This window comes from Bison bison, unplaced genomic scaffold (genome assembly GCF_000754665.1).
Source record: "Bison bison bison isolate TAMUID 2011002044 unplaced genomic scaffold, Bison_UMD1.0 scf7180017864244, whole genome shotgun sequence".
Taxonomy (NCBI): Eukaryota; Metazoa; Chordata; class Mammalia; order Artiodactyla; family Bovidae; genus Bison; species Bison bison.
This window is the reverse complement of record NW_011494816.1, coordinates 1403451-1421938: the sequence shown is the minus strand read 5'-3', so window position 1 is coordinate 1421938 and position 18488 is coordinate 1403451. Positions and strand designations below refer to the sequence as shown.

The following is an 18488-nucleotide window of genomic DNA, read 5'->3' as shown; positions in this document are numbered from 1 at the left end:
CAGTGCTTTTTCCCATGGGTCCTGGTGCTCTTAGAAGACCCTGCATCCACCTTCCAGGAGTGGCATTTGTTTCTATTCCATCCCTCTTGAGATTCTGCAGTCAAGCCCTGCTGGCCTTGAAAGCCAGATGCCCTGGGGCTTCCTCCTCCTGATGCCAGACCCCCAGGCGGAGGAACCTTTTGTAGGGCTCAGAACTTGAGAACCTCTGTGATACAATTATTTTCCAGTTTGTGTCTCACTCACTTGGTGGGTATGGGATTTGATTATGTCACAAATGTAACACTCCTACCATCTTGTCTTTGTCTTGGTAAATAGAATGTCTTCTTTGGTAGCTTCCAATCCTTTTTGATGATAGTTGTTCTGCAGTTAGTTGTTCCGGTGTTTTTGTGAGGGGAGGTGAGCTCAGGTCCTTCCTGCACCGTCTTGTCTTCATGTCCCCTTCTAGTCTATAGAATGAAGATCACTAGATTGAACTCCAGTCCTGTTAAGTGCTTTTTCTGTGACTTCAGCCTGGCCACTCAGTCTTTGGATCTGATGTTACTTGTCTACTCCAAGGCGTAGCAGAGGCAGAGGATGGCACCCAGACATGAAGAGAAGGAGGCTTATATGATAAGCACAAGGATGAATCTCCAAAGTTGTGTTTTCTGTGATGAGGCAGATCAGATAGTGAAGCTGTAAAAGGCTTGAGGAGCACAGCAGGATGAAAGCTTTTGACTTTGCCTAGCTAAGGCTTTAGACCAGGTTAGACTAACCGCTTTTCTCCCCATTTAGAGTCTACTCTGATTCAGGTCCATGGTTCCAGTGGAGCCCAGCTGAATGCCAAGGATCCTCTGCCTCCCATTGCCTCCCGAGAGGAAGTTGAAGCTACTAAGAATCATGTTCTCGAGACTTTCTCTCCCATATCTCCCACTATCAGCCTTCAGGAATGCCATATTTATGATGTGAATGATGACACAGGTAAGTATCAAAAAGCCTTTGACTTTTAGGCAGCATGCAGATGAGGGACAGGCTTTTTCCGAGAGAAAGGAAACATTGAGTACTTACTATGTATTAGGATCTCATGTGCATTTTCTCCTCAGAGCCGTGTAGCAGCCCCGTGAGATAGGTGTTGTTAACCCTAAGGAAATGAAGACTCTGCTGATTGTGATTGATTCAGAGGGTGACTTTACTTTTGACCCCTAAGAAGTCATTTTGTTGCATCAGTTTTAATGGGTGGCTTGAGGGGCTTTTGACCAGGCATCAAATGTTTCCTTTATTTATAGTTCTCTTGAAAGATACCCCCTCTATGTGCACCCTGTAAACTCTGGCCAACCTTCTGCTAGGATGGAGGAAGCTCATAGTCCTTTAATCGGGCTATTCATCCCACCTCCATTGAACAAAGCACCACCACTTCCCCACTGAGACACGACAGAAACTAGGGAGTTGGCCTGGACGGGCCTGCAGCTCCTGCCGTCCACGCAGTCATTATGAACTGCAGTGTCTTCCTCCTCAGCCTCTCTTCCTTTCCAGCTATGCCTCAGTCAGTCCCCAGTGTCTCTCACCAGCCCGTTACCCCAGTCTCTTAATGGGCTAGTGTGACCTGGGCTGTTTCCTCTCTCGTCTCTCTAGTTCACAGTTCCAGAGTCGACTCTCTAGAATGTGGATTTAATCCCATCGCTCTTCATGCCCATCTCCCCACTGCCTGTCGGATAAAGTTTGAACTCCTTGGCTTATCACACAAGGGCCTTCACATCAGCCCTCTGCCCCTCTCTCCAGCCCCATCTTTGTCTCCTCCCCAGCCCCATCTTTGTCTCCTCCCCCACGGGCTCCCTGTATTCACTGTCCTTTTCTCACCACTGTGCTCTGGCACTTTCTTTTCCCTCTGCCTGCGCTCTGACCATTCACCCCTCTTTCTCTTCAGCTAAATACTCATCTGTCATGGTTTTCCTTCGGACTCACTTCTTCCCAGAAATGCTTTACAGCCTCGCAGTCTGGTCAGGGCTCTTTGATCTGTCCTCACCCAGCCCCCTGGCTCCCCTCGTGTCTTGACATGTCCCTCTGCGTGGATGTGATCAGTTTTCCCGTCTGTCTCCCCTCTAGACTTGGTGAGCTCCTCAAAGGCAGTGGCAGGCACCGTGTGGGCTCTGTCCCTGGTACCTGTCTTAGAGATTGGCACAGAGTGAGTGCTGAGTGATGCATATTCACACGTGCGGAGGAACTGAGGCAGACAGGAGAGTCGGGTCTCCCTTAAGTGATGCCCTCCCCTGGGGTTTTCAGAGCCCACACTTTCCCAGCCTCTTTCTTCCTCTATTTCGTCCACTTTTGCCAATCCCGGTCCTTCACTGTAGAAGCCTCCAGCCTCCGAGAGTTTGCCCACGGCCATGCAAGGGAAGAAACAGTGACCCGGCAGGATCGTGGCTGAGATGGACGAGTGCTGAACTTGGATTCTATGAGACCCCGTTTGTTACTAATAATGAAGTATTTTGCAAGTGATTTGCTTTTTAAAAAAGTAATCACATAGGTTTCAGGTTATCTTTCTAATATCACTGTCATCTTTGTGCTTGATTGAATGAGAAAGGGGTGGGGTTAGAGCTAGCCGGCAAGAATTACCTGGAACAGGTAAGCGAACATTTTCTATAAAGAACCAAATGGTATTTTAGGTTTTGTAGGCCACATATAGTCTCTGTCACGGCTATTTAATAGATATGTAGATGAGTCGGTGTGGTTGTGCTCTGGTAAAAATTTTGTTTTCAAAAGCAGGCCAGATTAGAGACTTCCCTGGCAGTCCAGTGGTTAGGACCTCACCTTCCGAGGCAGGTTCTCTCCCTGGTCAGAGAGCTAAGATCCCATATGCCTTCTAGCCAAAAAACCAAAACCTAAAACAGAAGCAATATTGTAACAAATTCAATGAAGACTTTAAAAACAGTCCACAACAACAACAAAATCTTAAAGGAAAAAACAAACCCAAAATATGTAGTGTCTGGCACTAAGCTAAGGTGGGCTGACTTTCCTGAGGCTTTGGGTGGGCCAGTTAACCTGTCCCTCCACATGATGACGTGTCTTGCAGGATTCCGAGAGGGCTACCCTTACCCCTGTCCCCACACCTTGTATTTGCTGGAGTCAGCCAACTTACGAGCACACCGCTTTCAGCCAGATCAGCTGCGGGCCAAGATGATCCTGTTTGCCTTCGGCAACGCGCTGGCTCAGGCCCGGCTCCTGTATGGGGTATGTATGTGGGGAAGACCACTGAGCTGCCTTACGTTGTGTCAGTTTCCTGCCTTACCCTGCTCAAAGGAAAGGAAGTGTGGAGGGAATTCTTTGGCTTGACCGAAGAGTTTCAGGGAGAGGCACTTCCACTCACCCTGCCGTCTGTTGGGGACCTACAGTGTGTCTGTCTTTACATAAGATGCCTCATCACGATGGCCCACAAGGTTTCATTGTGATCCCCATTTTTCAGATTATACTTCTGAGTCCCAGGAAAGCTAATGAGCAGTTTGTCCAGCATTACACACAGTAAGTGGTGGAGAGAAGATCGGGACCAGATGGTCTCAACTCCGGAGGCTTCAGTTATATGTCCTCCAGCACACGGCCTTAAACTGCACTAACGGAGCCCGAGCACAGGGCTTTATCAGGAAGGCAGGGGATGGCCCAGGCCTGCCTGCCCTCTCAGGACACGTTCTGAAGACCCAACATAGCACCTGGATGGTCACCCCTTGATTCTAAGAGCAGGTCTCAGGGACCTAGATGTTACAGAACGCAAGCTGAGTGGTTGTTACACAATGCCGTCCCACGATTGGAGGAAAGCCTGGCCGGGGAGCAAAGGCCTCCAGGCAGGGAATAGCAGTATCGAAGTCCCCACATAGGTCTGGGACGCCAGAACCCTGGTTTTGTGTGTGTGTTGGAAGGTGGGAGGGGAAGAATGTTTTTGAGAGCTGCTGTCAGGCTCCCAGGTCTTGATTAGAACCCAGTGCCCTCCTGGAGGAGCAGTGAACTCGAATGTTCTGTTTCTCATCCTTGTTGGTCTAGGAACTAGGTGGGGTTGGTACAGTGTGGTTAGCCTGATGAGACAGGGAGTAGAATGGACCTTGTCTGTATTGAGCATCTGCTACATGCCAAACATTTAACTAGGGCTCCCTTATAGCGGTGGTTCTCAAAATATAACCCTGGATTGTTAGCAGCATGAACACCATCAAGGGACTTGCTGGAAATGTGAATTCTCAGACCACCTGACATCCTACATCAGAAGCTCTGGGAGTGGAGCCTGGCAGTCAGTTTTAACAGGCCCTCCAGGTGATGCTGGTACAAGCACAAGTTTGAAAACCACAACACTAAAATTTGAGAACTACCGCATTATTTAATCCTTACAGCAGCCCCCTTGTGGCAGATACTAGTAGCTTCATTTTACAGATGAAGAAACTGAGGTTCAGAGAGGCCCAGTAACTTCCCCAGGGTAACACAGCTAAGAGATTAGCAGCTGTTGCATCTTTATGTGACGTTTTTGTGTCTTTCCAGTCCTTGGGAGGTTATCTTAATTCCTATTCTCTGACATATTTTTTGAAGGCTCTGGAAGGTCAGGTAACTTGCCCAGGACCCTACAGCTAAAGAGTAGGGAGGCAGGCATTGGAACCCTGATCTCTCCAGCCTCAGGGGACATGCTGCCTCCTGACTGGGGGGCAGGAGAGGGAGGCAGAGAGAGTCACATGCCAGGTCCCAGGCCTGCAGGCTCATTGTCGCTCCTGTGCCAGCAGAACACGGTAGCAATGCTGTCACTAATTGCCACCCAGTTGGGTAGGAGAGGAGGCCTCCCCCAGCCCCTCCAGGTACAAATTATTCCTGGGGATGTGAAGTTGAGCAATTATGGGAAGAGCCTCTGTGTAAAAGGTAAAATTGCTGAGAAATTTATGTACTACCTGCAGCTTTATTGATCTGTAGAGGGAGATAAGAGTCAACACAGGATTCTCAGCTAACACTTAGAGGTACTTTTCTTTTTATTTATTTCTCATGCAGCTAAGAACAGGTATTTCTAAGGCCAACAGTCCCAGTGTAGCCCTCACTGAGGTCTGCCATTAGCTATTCCTAATGTCGGATTCAGCCGTAGAGCGGTGAATGCAGTAGGCAGCATCTTTGAGTCAAGGATGCTTTGCTTCACAGGGCCTGCCTATTGAATCTTTGTCCAGTGGGTAGTAGTCATCAGACTGGATTCCTGCAGACTCAGTAGGGTGAACATATGACTTGTCATCAAAACTGGAATACTGTTGAGAGTGACAGGTGCTACTGTCAGATACAATGGGACACTAGGTGTAAACCAGGACAGTAAGATTTTAAGAGATTTAACAGCCTGGGTCTCGTCCTGGATAACCTTGAGCAAGTTACACTGCCTCTCTGGATCTGTTTCCTCATCTGTTAAATGTGTATGCCATGTTGTACCATGCTAAGTCGCTTTAGTTGTGTCTGATTCTCTGCGACCCCAAGGACTGTAGCCTGCCAGGCTCCTCTGTCCATGGAATTTTCCAGGCAAGAGTACTAGAGTGGGTTGCCGTGCTCTCCTCCAGGGGATCTTCCCAACCCAGGGGTCCAACACGTCTCCTGTGGCTCCTGCAGAGCGGCGGATTCTTTACTGCTGAGCCACTGGGGAAGAGACCTAAGTGGGTATATACCACTGGATTTATGAGATTAGAGGTGACTGTGTAAAACTGCTGTGATGCCCAGGACATGAGAGGCCCTTAGTAAATAGTTGCTAGTATGTTACTGTTACCAGTGGCACTGATTGAAAGAGATAATTAGCAGACGTGTCCACTGGCGAAAGCCTGGGGCTGACACAGCTGGAGTGGACACTCAGGAATCTGACGCACTGAGTTGCATTTCGAGAGCCCAAAGCCCAGGTGAGATGCCTGCCTGCAGGCTTAGGACGTTCCAAGAAGCCCGGCCCTGAGGGATAAAGTAAGGCAGAGAGAAGGTGTGTCTGACTGAGCACTAGCCCCTGTGGGTGCCGATGTCACATGTCATTGTGACCTCAGACAAGTCACCACCTCAGCTGGTCTGTCTCCTCAACCGTCAGATGGAGTGAGAACTGAATGAGATCGTGTCTATTAGATGCACTGACGCTCCAGGTCAGCATTTGATAAGCGTCATTGTCACCGTCAGGTTACACCATGGGTTTGGGGGGTTTCCCGTCGTTAACCTCTCAGCTCATCTTCCCTCACTGTGCAGCTTGCCTGGCAGTCGCCTCTCAGTGGCAGGAATTAGTACTTTAGTGTGCTCAAGTTGAAGAGCAGGTACGCCGGGGCCACGATTGGTCTGAGCCCAGAGAGAGCCAGGCTGGGTATGTGCGAGAAGGCCTACCCTGGACAGTGCCCTTAGCTCCACCTTCTGTTTTCATCTTTCATTGTAGGAAAACCACTCAGTGGGGTAGGGGGTTATTTAAAAGGCCAGAGCTAGAAATTGCCTGGTTTGTGCTGTTCTTAGACCTCGCCATTTCTGATTGCATTTACTTGTCCTCTTTTCCTCTCAGAACGACCCTAAGGTTTTGGAGCAGCCAGTAGTCGTGCAGAGTGTGGGCACCGATGGGCGTGTCTTCCAGTTCCTGGTGCTGCAGCTGAACACCACAGATCTGGCCTCCGAGGAGGGCATCAAGAATCTAGTCTGGGTGGACTCCGATCAGCTCCTCTATCAGCACTTCTGGTGTCTCCCAGTGATCAAAAAGAAGGTGGTTGTGGTAAGTCCAGCCATCTCTGGCTTGGTGACTGGACCGGGCCCATGGCTTGTCCTCCCCAGAGAGAGCCTGGCTTGGGGTGGAGGGCGTGCTTGTGAGTGGAGCACCGGCTTCAGGAACCTCATGTTCAGGACCTCTGTCTGCCTGGAGGGCTGCTTCAGCCCAGCCCGCCAGCTAAAATAGCACCTTCCACTCTGAGCCCCGCCCAGCTCTTCACGCTCCCCTCTGCGCCCCCACCACACCCCTCTCCTCTTGGCTCTGTCTCCAGTTGCCTGAGCAGCTCAGGATCCTAGTAAGTGCTGCTCTTTTTATAGAGGAGGTGCCTTCCTTCTTACACCCCATTCCCTCTTCCTCCACTCGCCCTCCCCCATTTCTCTTGCATCTGGGTGTCCTTACTTGTCATTCCAGGTGTAGCCTAAAGACCAGCATCCCAGTCCCAGCCTTGCTTAAGTTCCTCGGGTAGGTCGCCATAGCCTGGGGGCCCCCATCACGGCGCAGTCACACTGCTGTCCTGCGGTTGTCTATTCACTGTTCTGCTCCTCCCTTAAACTGCGCCCTGAGCTCCTGGAAGGCCGAGTCTGAATGACGCGTTCATTCATTTCACTCCACGGATAGGGAATCCCTCACTGCCGCACCTCCAGTGCTCAGCTGGCTGAGACCAGGCCTGTGTTCTGTGCGCTGGGCAGTGACAGTATCTTAACGGATTCATAGTATCAGGCAGTGATAAAGCCTGTAAAAGACAGAACGGGATTGTGGGGTGAGAGAGAGCAGCGCGGGTGTAGTGCTGGGTCTGTGGCTCACCAGCTGTGTCTCACGCAGGGCTTGAGTAGACTTGCTTAATGTAGGGTTGTTGAGTCTTTGAGCATCATCTGTATGTTAGTTGATGTTGCTATGCCCTTGAAATGCCTGCTGGTGTGAGCCTTCTCTCTGGCCCCAGGCCCTGTTCTCTGTCCCTCGCCTGTGCGGCCACATCAGCCGTCTTCTGCGCATCTTTGCTCTTAGTTGCCCTCTCTCTCTGTCCCCTTCGTGGCTTCAGGTCCTTTTCTTTCAGCCTTTTCCTTCCATGAGCGTGACTTAGTGCCAGGCCTGTCCTGGTGTGGTCACGTGGCTCCTCCTTACCCATCTCTTCCTCTCACCAGCCCACCTCCACCAGCCTCACCCTCTCTTTTTCTTCTTAGCCCTTTCTAGGTGCCCTTTAGTGCTCATTCATACATGTTCTCTTCTTGTATGGAAGTCAGTGAGTTGTTTTCTCTCCTGCTTTCTTAGCATCTTTTTCCTGCTTCATGGTGAGGCCTATCACCCTTCGTCACCACTATTTGCACCCCTGGCTGGAAGCTCCGTGAGGGCGGGAGCCAGGTTCAAGTTACTATTGGGTTTCCAGCGCTGGGCACAGCTCTCATACAGAGAAGGTGCCTGATAAGTGTGTGTGGGATGAGAGAGGGATTCTTGTCCCTGGGAGTTAAAAGGAGCAAACGAAACACTTTTTCGTGGTGGTTGAGTTGAGGGGGACTAGGGACCAGGGCAAGGTCGGCAGATAAGTTGGCCTGGAGGCGCAGAGATGCCTCATGTCCTTCTCCCGAGCCCAGCCCCCGCCTGGCATCGCTTGGCACCAGCTCCCCAGCACTCCTTGATCGCAGGAGAAAGAAACAGTTATTATCCAGGCGCTTAGGATTTACATAAAACCGACCTTTGTTTTAATTGCTGCCATTAAACCTAGTAGCAAGATGCTAATGGGCTGTGTTCTTTTCAGGAACCTGTTGGGCCGACTGGTTTCCAGCCAGAGACATTCAGGAAGTTTTTAGCTCTGTATTTGCACGGTGCTGTGTGAGCCAAGGACTCTTCTAAGGCCGGAGCCGCCTGCGCCCCTCTCTTCCTGAGGATCCTGGAGCCTGGATGGTGCCTGAAGCTGCAGGTCTCACTGATAATAAAAGAGCCCTTCTGGTGCACCGGAGCCTGTGTTTATTATCGGGGAGCTTTCAGGTGGGGCACCCAGAGCTACGCACAGGCCCTGCCCCTGAGTCTACCTCTGTTGCAAGGGCCAGCCCTGGAGCCTCACCTGCCCCAGCTTTGTCTGTGACCCATCTTGTGACTTTACATAAGAATCTTCCTCTCTCTGAGTCTCAATTTCATCATCTGAAAACTTGTGGCTAATGTGACTTACATTGTTTTACAGACTATAGATTACTTGTATGTAACGTTTGCTTCCTATTAGGTGCTCTGGAATGGTCACTAGGTTCTGTGGGAATTATTTAAATTGTGGACACATTCCACAGTGACTGCAGGAAATCTGAATAGAATATTCATTGTAGATTTCCCGCTAGTATCTTGGTTAATGGACTGAGCACACCCCTGGTTCAGCTGACCTCTGTTCAGATAACATCAGGCCCTGCGCTGGTCCAGGCAGCTTATACACAGCATCTTGTTCAGTCCTCACAGAACCCTTTTAAGGTTAAGTGTCGTTTCCACATACAAGAAAAGTGTTGAGAGTGCCTGCTGTGTGCCGGGCTCCTTTCTGGGCCCCGTCGTTGAGGAGGCGCAGGTAGTGTAAGGAATCACTGAAGGTCACACAGCTGATATTTTAGGTCCGCTCCCTTAGGAAACTCTGAGGTGGAGATTTCCTGGGGGAAGCTTGGGAGGGCCTTGGGGATCGGCCCCCATGGGGAGAGACAGTAGTGGCATCAGGTGGAGGAGGGACTGGGCTCGATGGGTTTGTACCTGAGGCCTTGGCTGATTCCGAGCTCCGTGGGCACCCCCGTGAAGCCGAGGTGCCGCGCCTTTCCATGAACACCAGTGGTGCGTCACCAGTCAGCGGATACACTGCTCCCGACGCAGGAGGGACCTAGGGACCTCGTGAGGCGGCTTTGTTGGGGCCGAGTGTGACTCCTGAGTGGCTTTGCTGAGAGCAGGCAGCCGGGACACTTCCTGCTACAGGAGGAAGCCCTGGGGCCCACGTGGGCTGCGTACGTGACGGTGCTGTTTCCAGCCCCGTGTGTCTCTGGCTCCCAGGTTGTGCTCCTTGCACTTTACAAAGTCCCTTTTAGGCTCGGCTGGGTGGGGACGGGCAGCAGGAGGGTTTACCAGGAAAAGGGCAGATGGGGCTGGGGGTGATGCACGCGAAGGGGTTACTCGGGAAGGCAGCACGTGTGCCAAAGCAGCAGGGAGTGGTGCAGATGGGGAGGGTGGGGGTGAGGCTGGAGGGTCAGCTCTCAAGGGCCTGGAGTGCTGGCACCTCAGGTTTCCCCAGGTACAAGTTGTCACCCACCCGAGGCAGCCCCGGTTCTCCCCTGGGGTGACCACAGCTTGGGGTCATTTACTGTGGCACCTTGGTATGCATAGTGTGTGTATAATGGGGATGCATCTGTGTGCGTTATCTAGTGTTACCCTATCTGTAGACCGTTCTACACCTTCCTTCCTTCACCTAATACCTTGGGATCGCAGATCTTGCCACATCAGCACATATGAGCTACCTTGTTCTTCCGAGCAGCGGCATTAATATCTATCGATGGACATTCGAGGTATTTCTAGTTGTTAGCCATTACAGATAATGCTGCAGTGAGCATCCTTGTTCATGTATCTTAGAGTACTTCTGCCAGCGCAGCCATTGGATAAATTCCGAAGCAGAATTGCTGAGTCAAAGGGATTTTTTTTTTATAAGAACATTCTATGGGCAAATGGAGGACAAGTTGGCAGGGTGACTGTGCAGAGTCCAGCTGGAGGCCATTTCGGTCACTCCTGGGTGAGTGACGGTGGTGGCCTGAAGCCAGGGTTAGGGGGCAGAACCACCACCACCCCACCCCCCGGTGGCTGGTAGAATGGGAAGCGAGAGGGCCAAGCCTGCCTGGGTCTTGAGCGTGTGGGACAGAGGCTGCAAGCAGGCGGGCTGTCAGCAGGCGACCTTGTGGCTTGAGGACAGCCCTGGAAAGGGGCCAGGGTTGCAGGGCAGCCTGGGCACTCATCCCAGCCCCTGGGGTGAGGACAGCCTGTGGCTAGCCTTGGTCTGTCACCTCGGACCTTGGAGCTAAGCTGCGGAGGCTGGTGCCCACTGCTGTCTCCCTTCAGGCCCCTCAAAGCCAGTCTGCGAGGTGAGGCTGGCAGGACTGGCATTTCTATCCTCCCCATGCAGTTGAGGCTCAGACACCACGTGGTGTAGTGTGAAGAGCCAGAAAGTTCGTATGTGATGACACCTGCTCCCTCGACAAAGATGTGCCCGCTTCCCCAAATCCCAAATGCCTACCTGCCTCAGCCTCCCCACCTCTTACCTTCCCTTCCTCGTTCAACACTGGGACGGAGGAATAGAGGTGATCTTCAGGCCCTGTTTGGCCTCAGGCCTTAGAACAGACGCCTCACTCAATCAGACCCAGTCTGGAAGAAGGAAGCAGGAGGAAGGTGGATGGGGGTATCCTATTATTGGTATAAAAATCACACTATAGGGACTTGGACTTTTAAGCAACAGATGTTTGGAACCAAAATTCTGTTGATGACTCTGTGAGCACATGTGAACGTACTCTCATTTTGTCGTGTATTTAAGTGTCTTGCGGATCCATGAGAAAGCTCCTCGGTTCACTTCCAGCAGGCTTCAGTGGACTAGGGAATGCCATTTCGCAGAGTCTCCTATATCCCAGCTTCCTCTCAGATCCTGAGTTTCCTCATCTGCAAAGTGGGAATAAAGCACCTGCCTCCCTTTCAGGCTTTGCCTCCTCGGGGATTAACAGGCCACATTTGACCAGGATGCATGAAGTAGAGGGGTCTGGAGGTTTTCAGAAGCCCCGTGAAAAGGTGAGATTACTTCAGGCAGCCCTTTAGGCTGTTTTGTCCCCTCCCAAGGCTGGCTCAGGCTGGACCTAGGGCGGGTCCTCACCAGAGGCTCTGTGACTCGCTGGGCTGTCCTTAGCAGTAGGCCCAAGGCTTTGAAAGAGCAGGTCAAGGTCACCTCAGGCTTTAGACAGCATCTCCCTGCTTCCTCTTTTTGCGGCAGGACAAAGTCCCTTAAAGTGTGTATGTGACCTGAGTGTGTCATACTGTCTTCCCTCTGACAAATCCACAAATCACGACTCGTGGGGCCTACCTTGGCTGCTGGAAGCCCACACTGTTCTAGGGACCCTCTCCCCAGACATGTCTGGGAACCTGCAGAGAATCCCCATCCCCACTCCTCAACTCCGGGTGATAGCTGTCAGCCACAGGGTGTCCTGGAGCATCTGGTATGTGTCAGGCATGCAGCAAGGCCCCAGTTCGAGAGCAGTGAGCAAAACAGTCTCTACTGTCATGAAGTTTACATTCCAACGTGGAAAGATGATGAAGAAAGAAAGGTATGTCAGAGGATCTGAAGGAAAGCGTTCCTGGAACAGACTTGGAAGGTTGTAGCAGGAGGCTTCTTGGGGCACACTCCCCAGAGACCTGTGAGCAAGGGAATGGGGCACGACTGGGCAGAGTAGATGAGGCCCCATGGTCCTGTAGGGCTTTTGGTGCTGGGTGGCCTTTCAGAGTCCCAAATTGCGGCCAGGTATGGGGCCTTGAGGTCCCACGTCAGCCGTTTGCCACGGGCCACAGCCTGGGAGGTGAAACCTTGGGTGTGGCTGTTCCCAGGGGCCCAGGGCAGCACCCAGGAAGGGACACGTGAGCCACCAGCAGCTGGGGATGGGTGTGGCCTCTTTGAGAAGGTGACATATGAGACTGAACCAGCCGTGGGGGCAGGCCAGGAAGGTGCCCGGGAAAGTGCGTGTGATGGCTCTGAGATGGGTGTGGGCTTGGTGTGTTTGTGGAATAGCCAGGAGGCGGGGGAGGCCCTGCTGGAACGCCGGCTCCATCACTAGAACTCCACCCAGCCTGCCCTTCTCTGCAAAGTTCACAGAACTAGGTCTGGCGTGGTCTTTGGCAGATGGAAGTTGAGTCACAGAGCTGCAGTCTACAGAGATGTCTCTTAGAGGTGACTTAGAGGTCAGAGTGAGCTAGTTCTAACCCAAGTTCAGCTCCTGAGAAGGGGTTTATCTTCAGCTCTGCCCTCAACCTGAGAGCCCAGGAACCAGCACACCCTCATCCAACACATATACCATCTGTCCTTCCCCCAGCCGGCTTACACCGGTCCAGCGATGGGGAACTTACTACCTCTCAATGCAGCTTCTTCCATTCTTTGACATCTCTGGCTGCTGTGTGTTCACACCACAGAAGTCTTCCAGCAGCTTTAACTCCAGGGCCCCAGCTCTGCCCTCTGGGGCCCCACATCCTGCATTCTCTTAGCCAGGGGGCTGCCCTGTAGAGATTTGAAGCCAAGAATTATAGGCCTCAAAGCCAAATAGCCCTGTGTCTGCCTCCCACTGAACTCTCACCCATTGCTCAATCCACAGCTTACCTCGGCCGCCTGCTCCAGGCTGTGTGACAGAGCAGGGCCTGGGGACCCAGCGCTTCCGCTGGGCTGAGGATGGCAGGGTGCAGTGAGGCCCACTCTCCCCTACTTTGTTTATAGCCACCTGAGATTCCGTCTCTGCCATGCCAGACACCCTAGCCCTATTTGCTCATCCCCCCAAACTAGCCAGGGTGTAAGCTTGTTGCCCAGGGCCAGGGTTCTAGCCTGTCGAGAGCAGCATAGCCCTACTTAGCTTTGTTACTCACCCCCACAAAACATACATGTCTCATCTTCAGTTGAGCTGATGGGATCAGGGACTGAGCGCTGAGGTTCCCCACTACAGATCTCTAGGGGGTCCAACAATCCAGCTCCCTTTGTAAGGGCCTACTGTGTGCTAGGCGTGTGCCAAGAGCCAGAGATACAGGAAGACACAGTGGTTTCTCCAGGAGCTCCCAGTTGGTGGGTGGGTGGGTAGTGACAGAGCAGCCAGCCTCCTCTGGGTCTGCTAAAGCCATAAAGGCCACCTCTTTGCCTACATCTGAGCACCTACCCACAGGTGACAGCATGCAGTAGTGGGGGGCGGGGTGTAGGGGTGCTGTACTCAACAAACACCCACTTCACGAGTACTCACTGAGCACCTACTGGGTGCCAGGCCGTGTGCTGCGTGATTGGGGACCACACACTCAGGCCAGATCCCAGGCTTCGAGGAGCTCCCAGTCTGATGGCAGAGGCACATGTTGGTCCATTACAGCATAGCCACCATGGGGGCCCAGAGAAAGCCTCTACCTTGATGAAAGGCCAATTTGAGCTGGACTTCCCTGATAGCTCAGCTGATAAAGAATCGGCCTGCAACGCAGGAGACCTCGGTTCAATTCCTGGGTCAGGAAGATCCGTTGGAGAAGGGATAGGCTACCCACTCCAGAATTCTTGGGCTTCCCTGGTGGCTCAGCTCGTAAAGGATCTGCCCGCAATGCGGGAGACCTGGGTTTGATCCCTGGATTAAGATGATCCCCTGGAGAAGGGAATGGCTATCCATTCCAGTATTCTTCCCTGGAGAATTCCATGGACTGTATAGTCCATGGGGTCGCAAAGAGGTGTGGACATGACTGAATGACCTTCACTAAAGAGCAAGTAGGAAAGGCGTACCATGAGGGAATAGCAGGAACAAAATGGTCAGCAGTCAGTGGGCAGAGGAACTCCACATCACCAGAGCATGAAGTGCTGAGGGTCAGGGACGAGCAGGAGGTCCATGGGGCCTGAACGAGGCAAGGTGTGTGCACTGGGGCCTGGGCAGCATGCAGCACCCTCCTCTGCAGGTTTCTTCCCTTGGTCTCCAGGGCACCTCACTCTCCTCATTTCTCTGCCTCCTTCAGTGGTTCTATTTCCCAGGGCCAAGGCCTGGGGCCCTTCTCCATTCACACTCCAGACAGTCTCAGTCTTGTGGCTTTCAAGAACATCTGAATGCAAACCACTCCCTAAGTAATGTGTCTGGCCCAGACTTGCCTACTTGACATCTTCACCTGGAGACTAACAAGCATCTCCTGGAGCATCACCACCACCTGCTCTTCCCACAGCCCGCCTCACCTCAGTGATGGGCATCGCCAGCCTCCCACATCTGTTTTGTGCACCTCTGTTTCCCTAGTGTTAGGATAGCCTCTGGCATGTAACAGGTGCTCAATAAAGACACGAACGGACAGACCCAAGAGTTAAAGAATGCTCAGAAGTGAGGCTGAGATGGAGGCAGGGAACCAAGGTGGTAGCTGAATGCCCAGGTAACATCATGCCAAGGACTGGAGCTCCATAGGTACCTGGGAGTGCAAAGTGCCAGCACAGGGCAGAATGGACCTTTCAGCACCCCCTCGCTTGGTCTGGTCTTTTGTTTCTGGCATTCCCACCCAATGAGCCCAGGGGAGCCCCAGCTCCATTCAGTTCAGAGCAGAGCCCTCAAAGAAGCCTGGGACGTACTCTGGGCTCAGGCCTCTGGAATCAAGGGACAGCAGAGGTGGGGAGTGGGGGATTCCTCAGGGTCACCCAGGGCGTCAGGCTGAATGGCCTCAGCTGAGCCCAAGCTGGAAGCCTGCTGTGACTGTGCCTTGGCAGTTGCTGAACACATGCCCCCTCACCCACCCCCACCCCCAAGCAGGCCCTGCTGACAGCTGGCTTGCCTCCAGGCTCTCCTTTTCTGGCTCTAGGCAGGGGTGCCTAGCCAGGAGGGGCAAGGCATGGGTCTCTGGCCGGGTCAGCTTTTCCTGACTCAGGCAGGGCTGGCCCTCACTTGGACCCCCAGGATGGCCAGCCCCTTGTGGGTAGTAATGACTACCAGGAAAGCAGCTGCCAGGCTGGGGCCTCTGACCTGGCTTGTTCACTCCTGCCTAAGCTTCAGTGATGGGCTAAAGTCCTCTGCTGTGAAAGGACAGGAGTGACCCCCCAGCGCCTCCTGACTCTCATTTTGGGACCCTCATGCTGGCTGCAGAAGCTGGCTTTGCCTGGCTCTGCTCTCACTCAGGTCTGGACAGGCAGAGTGGTGAAAAAACCTGGGAAACAGCCTGTCCTCTCCTGCTGCGAAGCAGACCCCAAACCAGCCCTTGCCAGAGCTTTGAGTGTGGCAAAGGCAACTCTGGAAGTGCTCGGTGGGGGGTGGAGGGAGGTGTCACAGGCTGAAGGGTGGTGTTAGGGTGCCCAGTGTTCTCACCTCCCGCAGATGTGGGTGCAGCAGGCTCTCATTACAGGCTGGGGGGTCCTTCCTTCCTCTTGGCAAGGGCTCCTGTGACCTGCACTCCCTTCCCCAGGTCACTGGTTCCCACTGTGCCTGAGTCCTGCTCAAGCACAGGGACAGCAAGGATACTGAGAACATGCTCGCTGTCACCTCCACCTTCTCTGCCCAGCGCTGGGCTGGGGCATGGCAGGTATTCAAGCTGGTGCATAAACGCCTCTTTAGAACTGTGGATGCAGGTCAGTAACAGACCAGGTCTCATCTGCCCAACAGTGATGAGGAAGAGCCTTGGAAGCCATGTTCTCAGAAAAGGCAGGACGGACAAATGGGATTTTCTAGGGCCTCCCAGCTACTCATCACACCCATTTAGACTCCCCAAATGAGGAACACTACTGCCAACAGCTAATACTACTGCTCTTACTACTTAAAAGGCACTGTTCTAGACACTTTACAAATGTCAACTTATCCTCACAACGACTACACGATGGGTAGACCGTTACCCCCATTTTACAGATGAGGCAACTGAGGACAGTATGAACCAGCTGGCCCAGGGCCACACAGTGAGCAGTGGCAAAGGCAGGATCTGAAACTGTCCCTTCAGACCTGGTAAAAGGTGGGGCTAAGGTCACGCTTTGCTCAGACACACTGTGCGTTTCCTGCCCACTCCTGCTGCAGGCCTGGCCCCGAAGCTCCAAAGCTGCAGAAAGTTCTACTTTCTAAATGATCAAATCAGCATCCACTGCTGCTGACCTCCTCAGCCTGCAGCTCTTGCTTAGATGGCAGCTGGCCCTGGATTTCCCCACATCTGTCTAGCCCCACCCAACCATCTTCCAAGATGCAACCTGCACTGTTTTCTGAAATTCAGGTCGAACTGTGCCACTCTTCAAGTCTTTCAAGGGCTCCCTGCTGCCTTGGAGGTGAAAAAATAAAATAACCTCCTGCGGCCCAGCACCCTAGGACCTGCAAAGCAAATTTCACCAGAAAGGAGAAAGCAGGCGTGGTTGCAGCCCACGCGGCCATCCTAGCCGACACCGCCTCGCCACTGAAAACACGGCGTACTGGGAACCTTTTCCTGCTTTTCCAGAAAAATACGTTCTGGCAAACCAAAATGCATCAGCAAGATGAGAAACTGAAACTGCCTTTCAGAATGCCCCCAAATATTTGAAATGAGACCATGCCCTCCCTCCCAACCCATCATCCCCAACTCTCCACAGAAAATGCAGAATTAACACGCCCAGGAAAAGGCGGCCAACGCCTGGAACACAAAACAAGATCTTGTTGAGCACCAGGAACAGAATTTCTGCCCAGCCAGTCGCCTGGCATTTTATAACCAGTATAATAAACTCCAACCCACGTTCCCCCAAACATGTCAGGAAGGGCTGCGGAAAAAAGATGTCCCTTTAATAAAACGTTATCAACATATATCGTACACAAACTACAATGTATCATAATTACTTTTTTTTTTTTTTCCTCTCTTAATTCAGAACCAGACTACAAGGTAAGAAAAAACACAGAAACAGCTACAATGTTCCCAATAATCCGCACAAGGTCTTTTTTCAGGCAGATGATATCTCACATAATATGATATACATGGATCAAAGGAGGGAAGAAAACGAAGACCAGCTACAGGGGAGAGGGGGGAGAGGGGTGTAACTGTACAAAGAATTCAGGTGTCTCAGGGCAAGACACAGAGGTTTCGATGCAGGGTGGTGAGGTGAGGGAGGCCACGAGTCACTCCTCCTGGGAGGGGACAGGCTCCGCTGTGGCGTTTGTCGGTTTTTGAAAATAAAAACAGGTCCAGGAACAGCACATCTGTTTGGTTGTTGGTGTCCCCCCGCCCCCACAGCGATCCCAAAGTCTTTCCATCCAGTTCCAAGCATATACAGAGCAATTCTGGTCAATATCCCATCTTTGAAAAAGAAGGAAGAATCAAGAGAAAAAAAAAAAGAACACCCAACTCCAGCCCTGCGCTGCCCGCACACACGACGTGGACGATGCGAGGGAGGAGGACGCAGAGGTCACGGTTTCCACGTCCCAGGTCATAGCCATCCTGTCGGGGGCGGCCTCCCCCACTCCACTCCGAGCCACCACCCCGCTGGTAGGATCCTCACTGGGAAGACTGGGGCGGGGGCTGAGGAGGGGGCGGGAGCCCGGGTGAGGCGAGGTCCAGAAGAGAGAGGAAGCAGTCCTGGGAACACAGTGCATGCCAACCGGGTCACAGCGCGGCTCCGCTGGGGCAGGGTCCTGAAAGCTTGGGGGCCTGGCCCCTCCGGCCACGCCATGGGGGAGGGGGTCTGGGGTCCAAGCTGTGCAGCTGCTGTCCACCTCGCCGGGAGAGACCAAGCAAAAACAAAACAGGTTCCCGCCCCTCCCCCACTCGCCAGCACAAACCAAAAACCCCAAGTGGAAAAGGGTGACTCGTTTTTTCTTTCCAAAACAGGCCGTTTGAAAGAAACCACCGATTGTAAACTGCCCAGTTTATTATAATTATTATTATTATTTTTAGATGGCTACAAAGACAGGTGAGATCTCACACCTAGACTAGCTTTCCTGGTGGAAGGGCTTGGGTACAGACAATGGGGCTTGGTTTTTTTTTTTTTTTTCCTTTTTTTTTTTTTAAAAGAAGTAAAGCAAAGAGGTGGATTGGGCTGGGGTTGGGGGGCTTGCTAGAAGCTTCCATTTTAAAAATTTTCCCCCAAAAAACCCCCTGAAAACAAATTAAAAAAAAAAATCCCAACAACAGC

General features: G+C 52.5%; 1 protein-coding gene across 1 annotated transcript in view; it reads left to right on the top strand.

Annotated features, from left to right (window-relative positions):
• Positions 1-8637, top strand: part of MRPL37 (mitochondrial ribosomal protein L37) — a 17475-nt gene extending 8838 nt beyond the window's left edge. Inside the window, exons 4-7 of the mRNA XM_010847128.1 lie at positions 772-957; positions 3047-3204; positions 6491-6694; positions 8442-8637. Coding sequence (XP_010845430.1) covers positions 772-957; positions 3047-3204; positions 6491-6694; positions 8442-8519 — 626 coding nt within the window. The 3' untranslated portion in view covers positions 8520-8637. The remainder of the gene's footprint in view (positions 1-771; positions 958-3046; positions 3205-6490; positions 6695-8441) is intronic.
• Positions 8638-18488: the final 9851 nt, after the last annotated feature.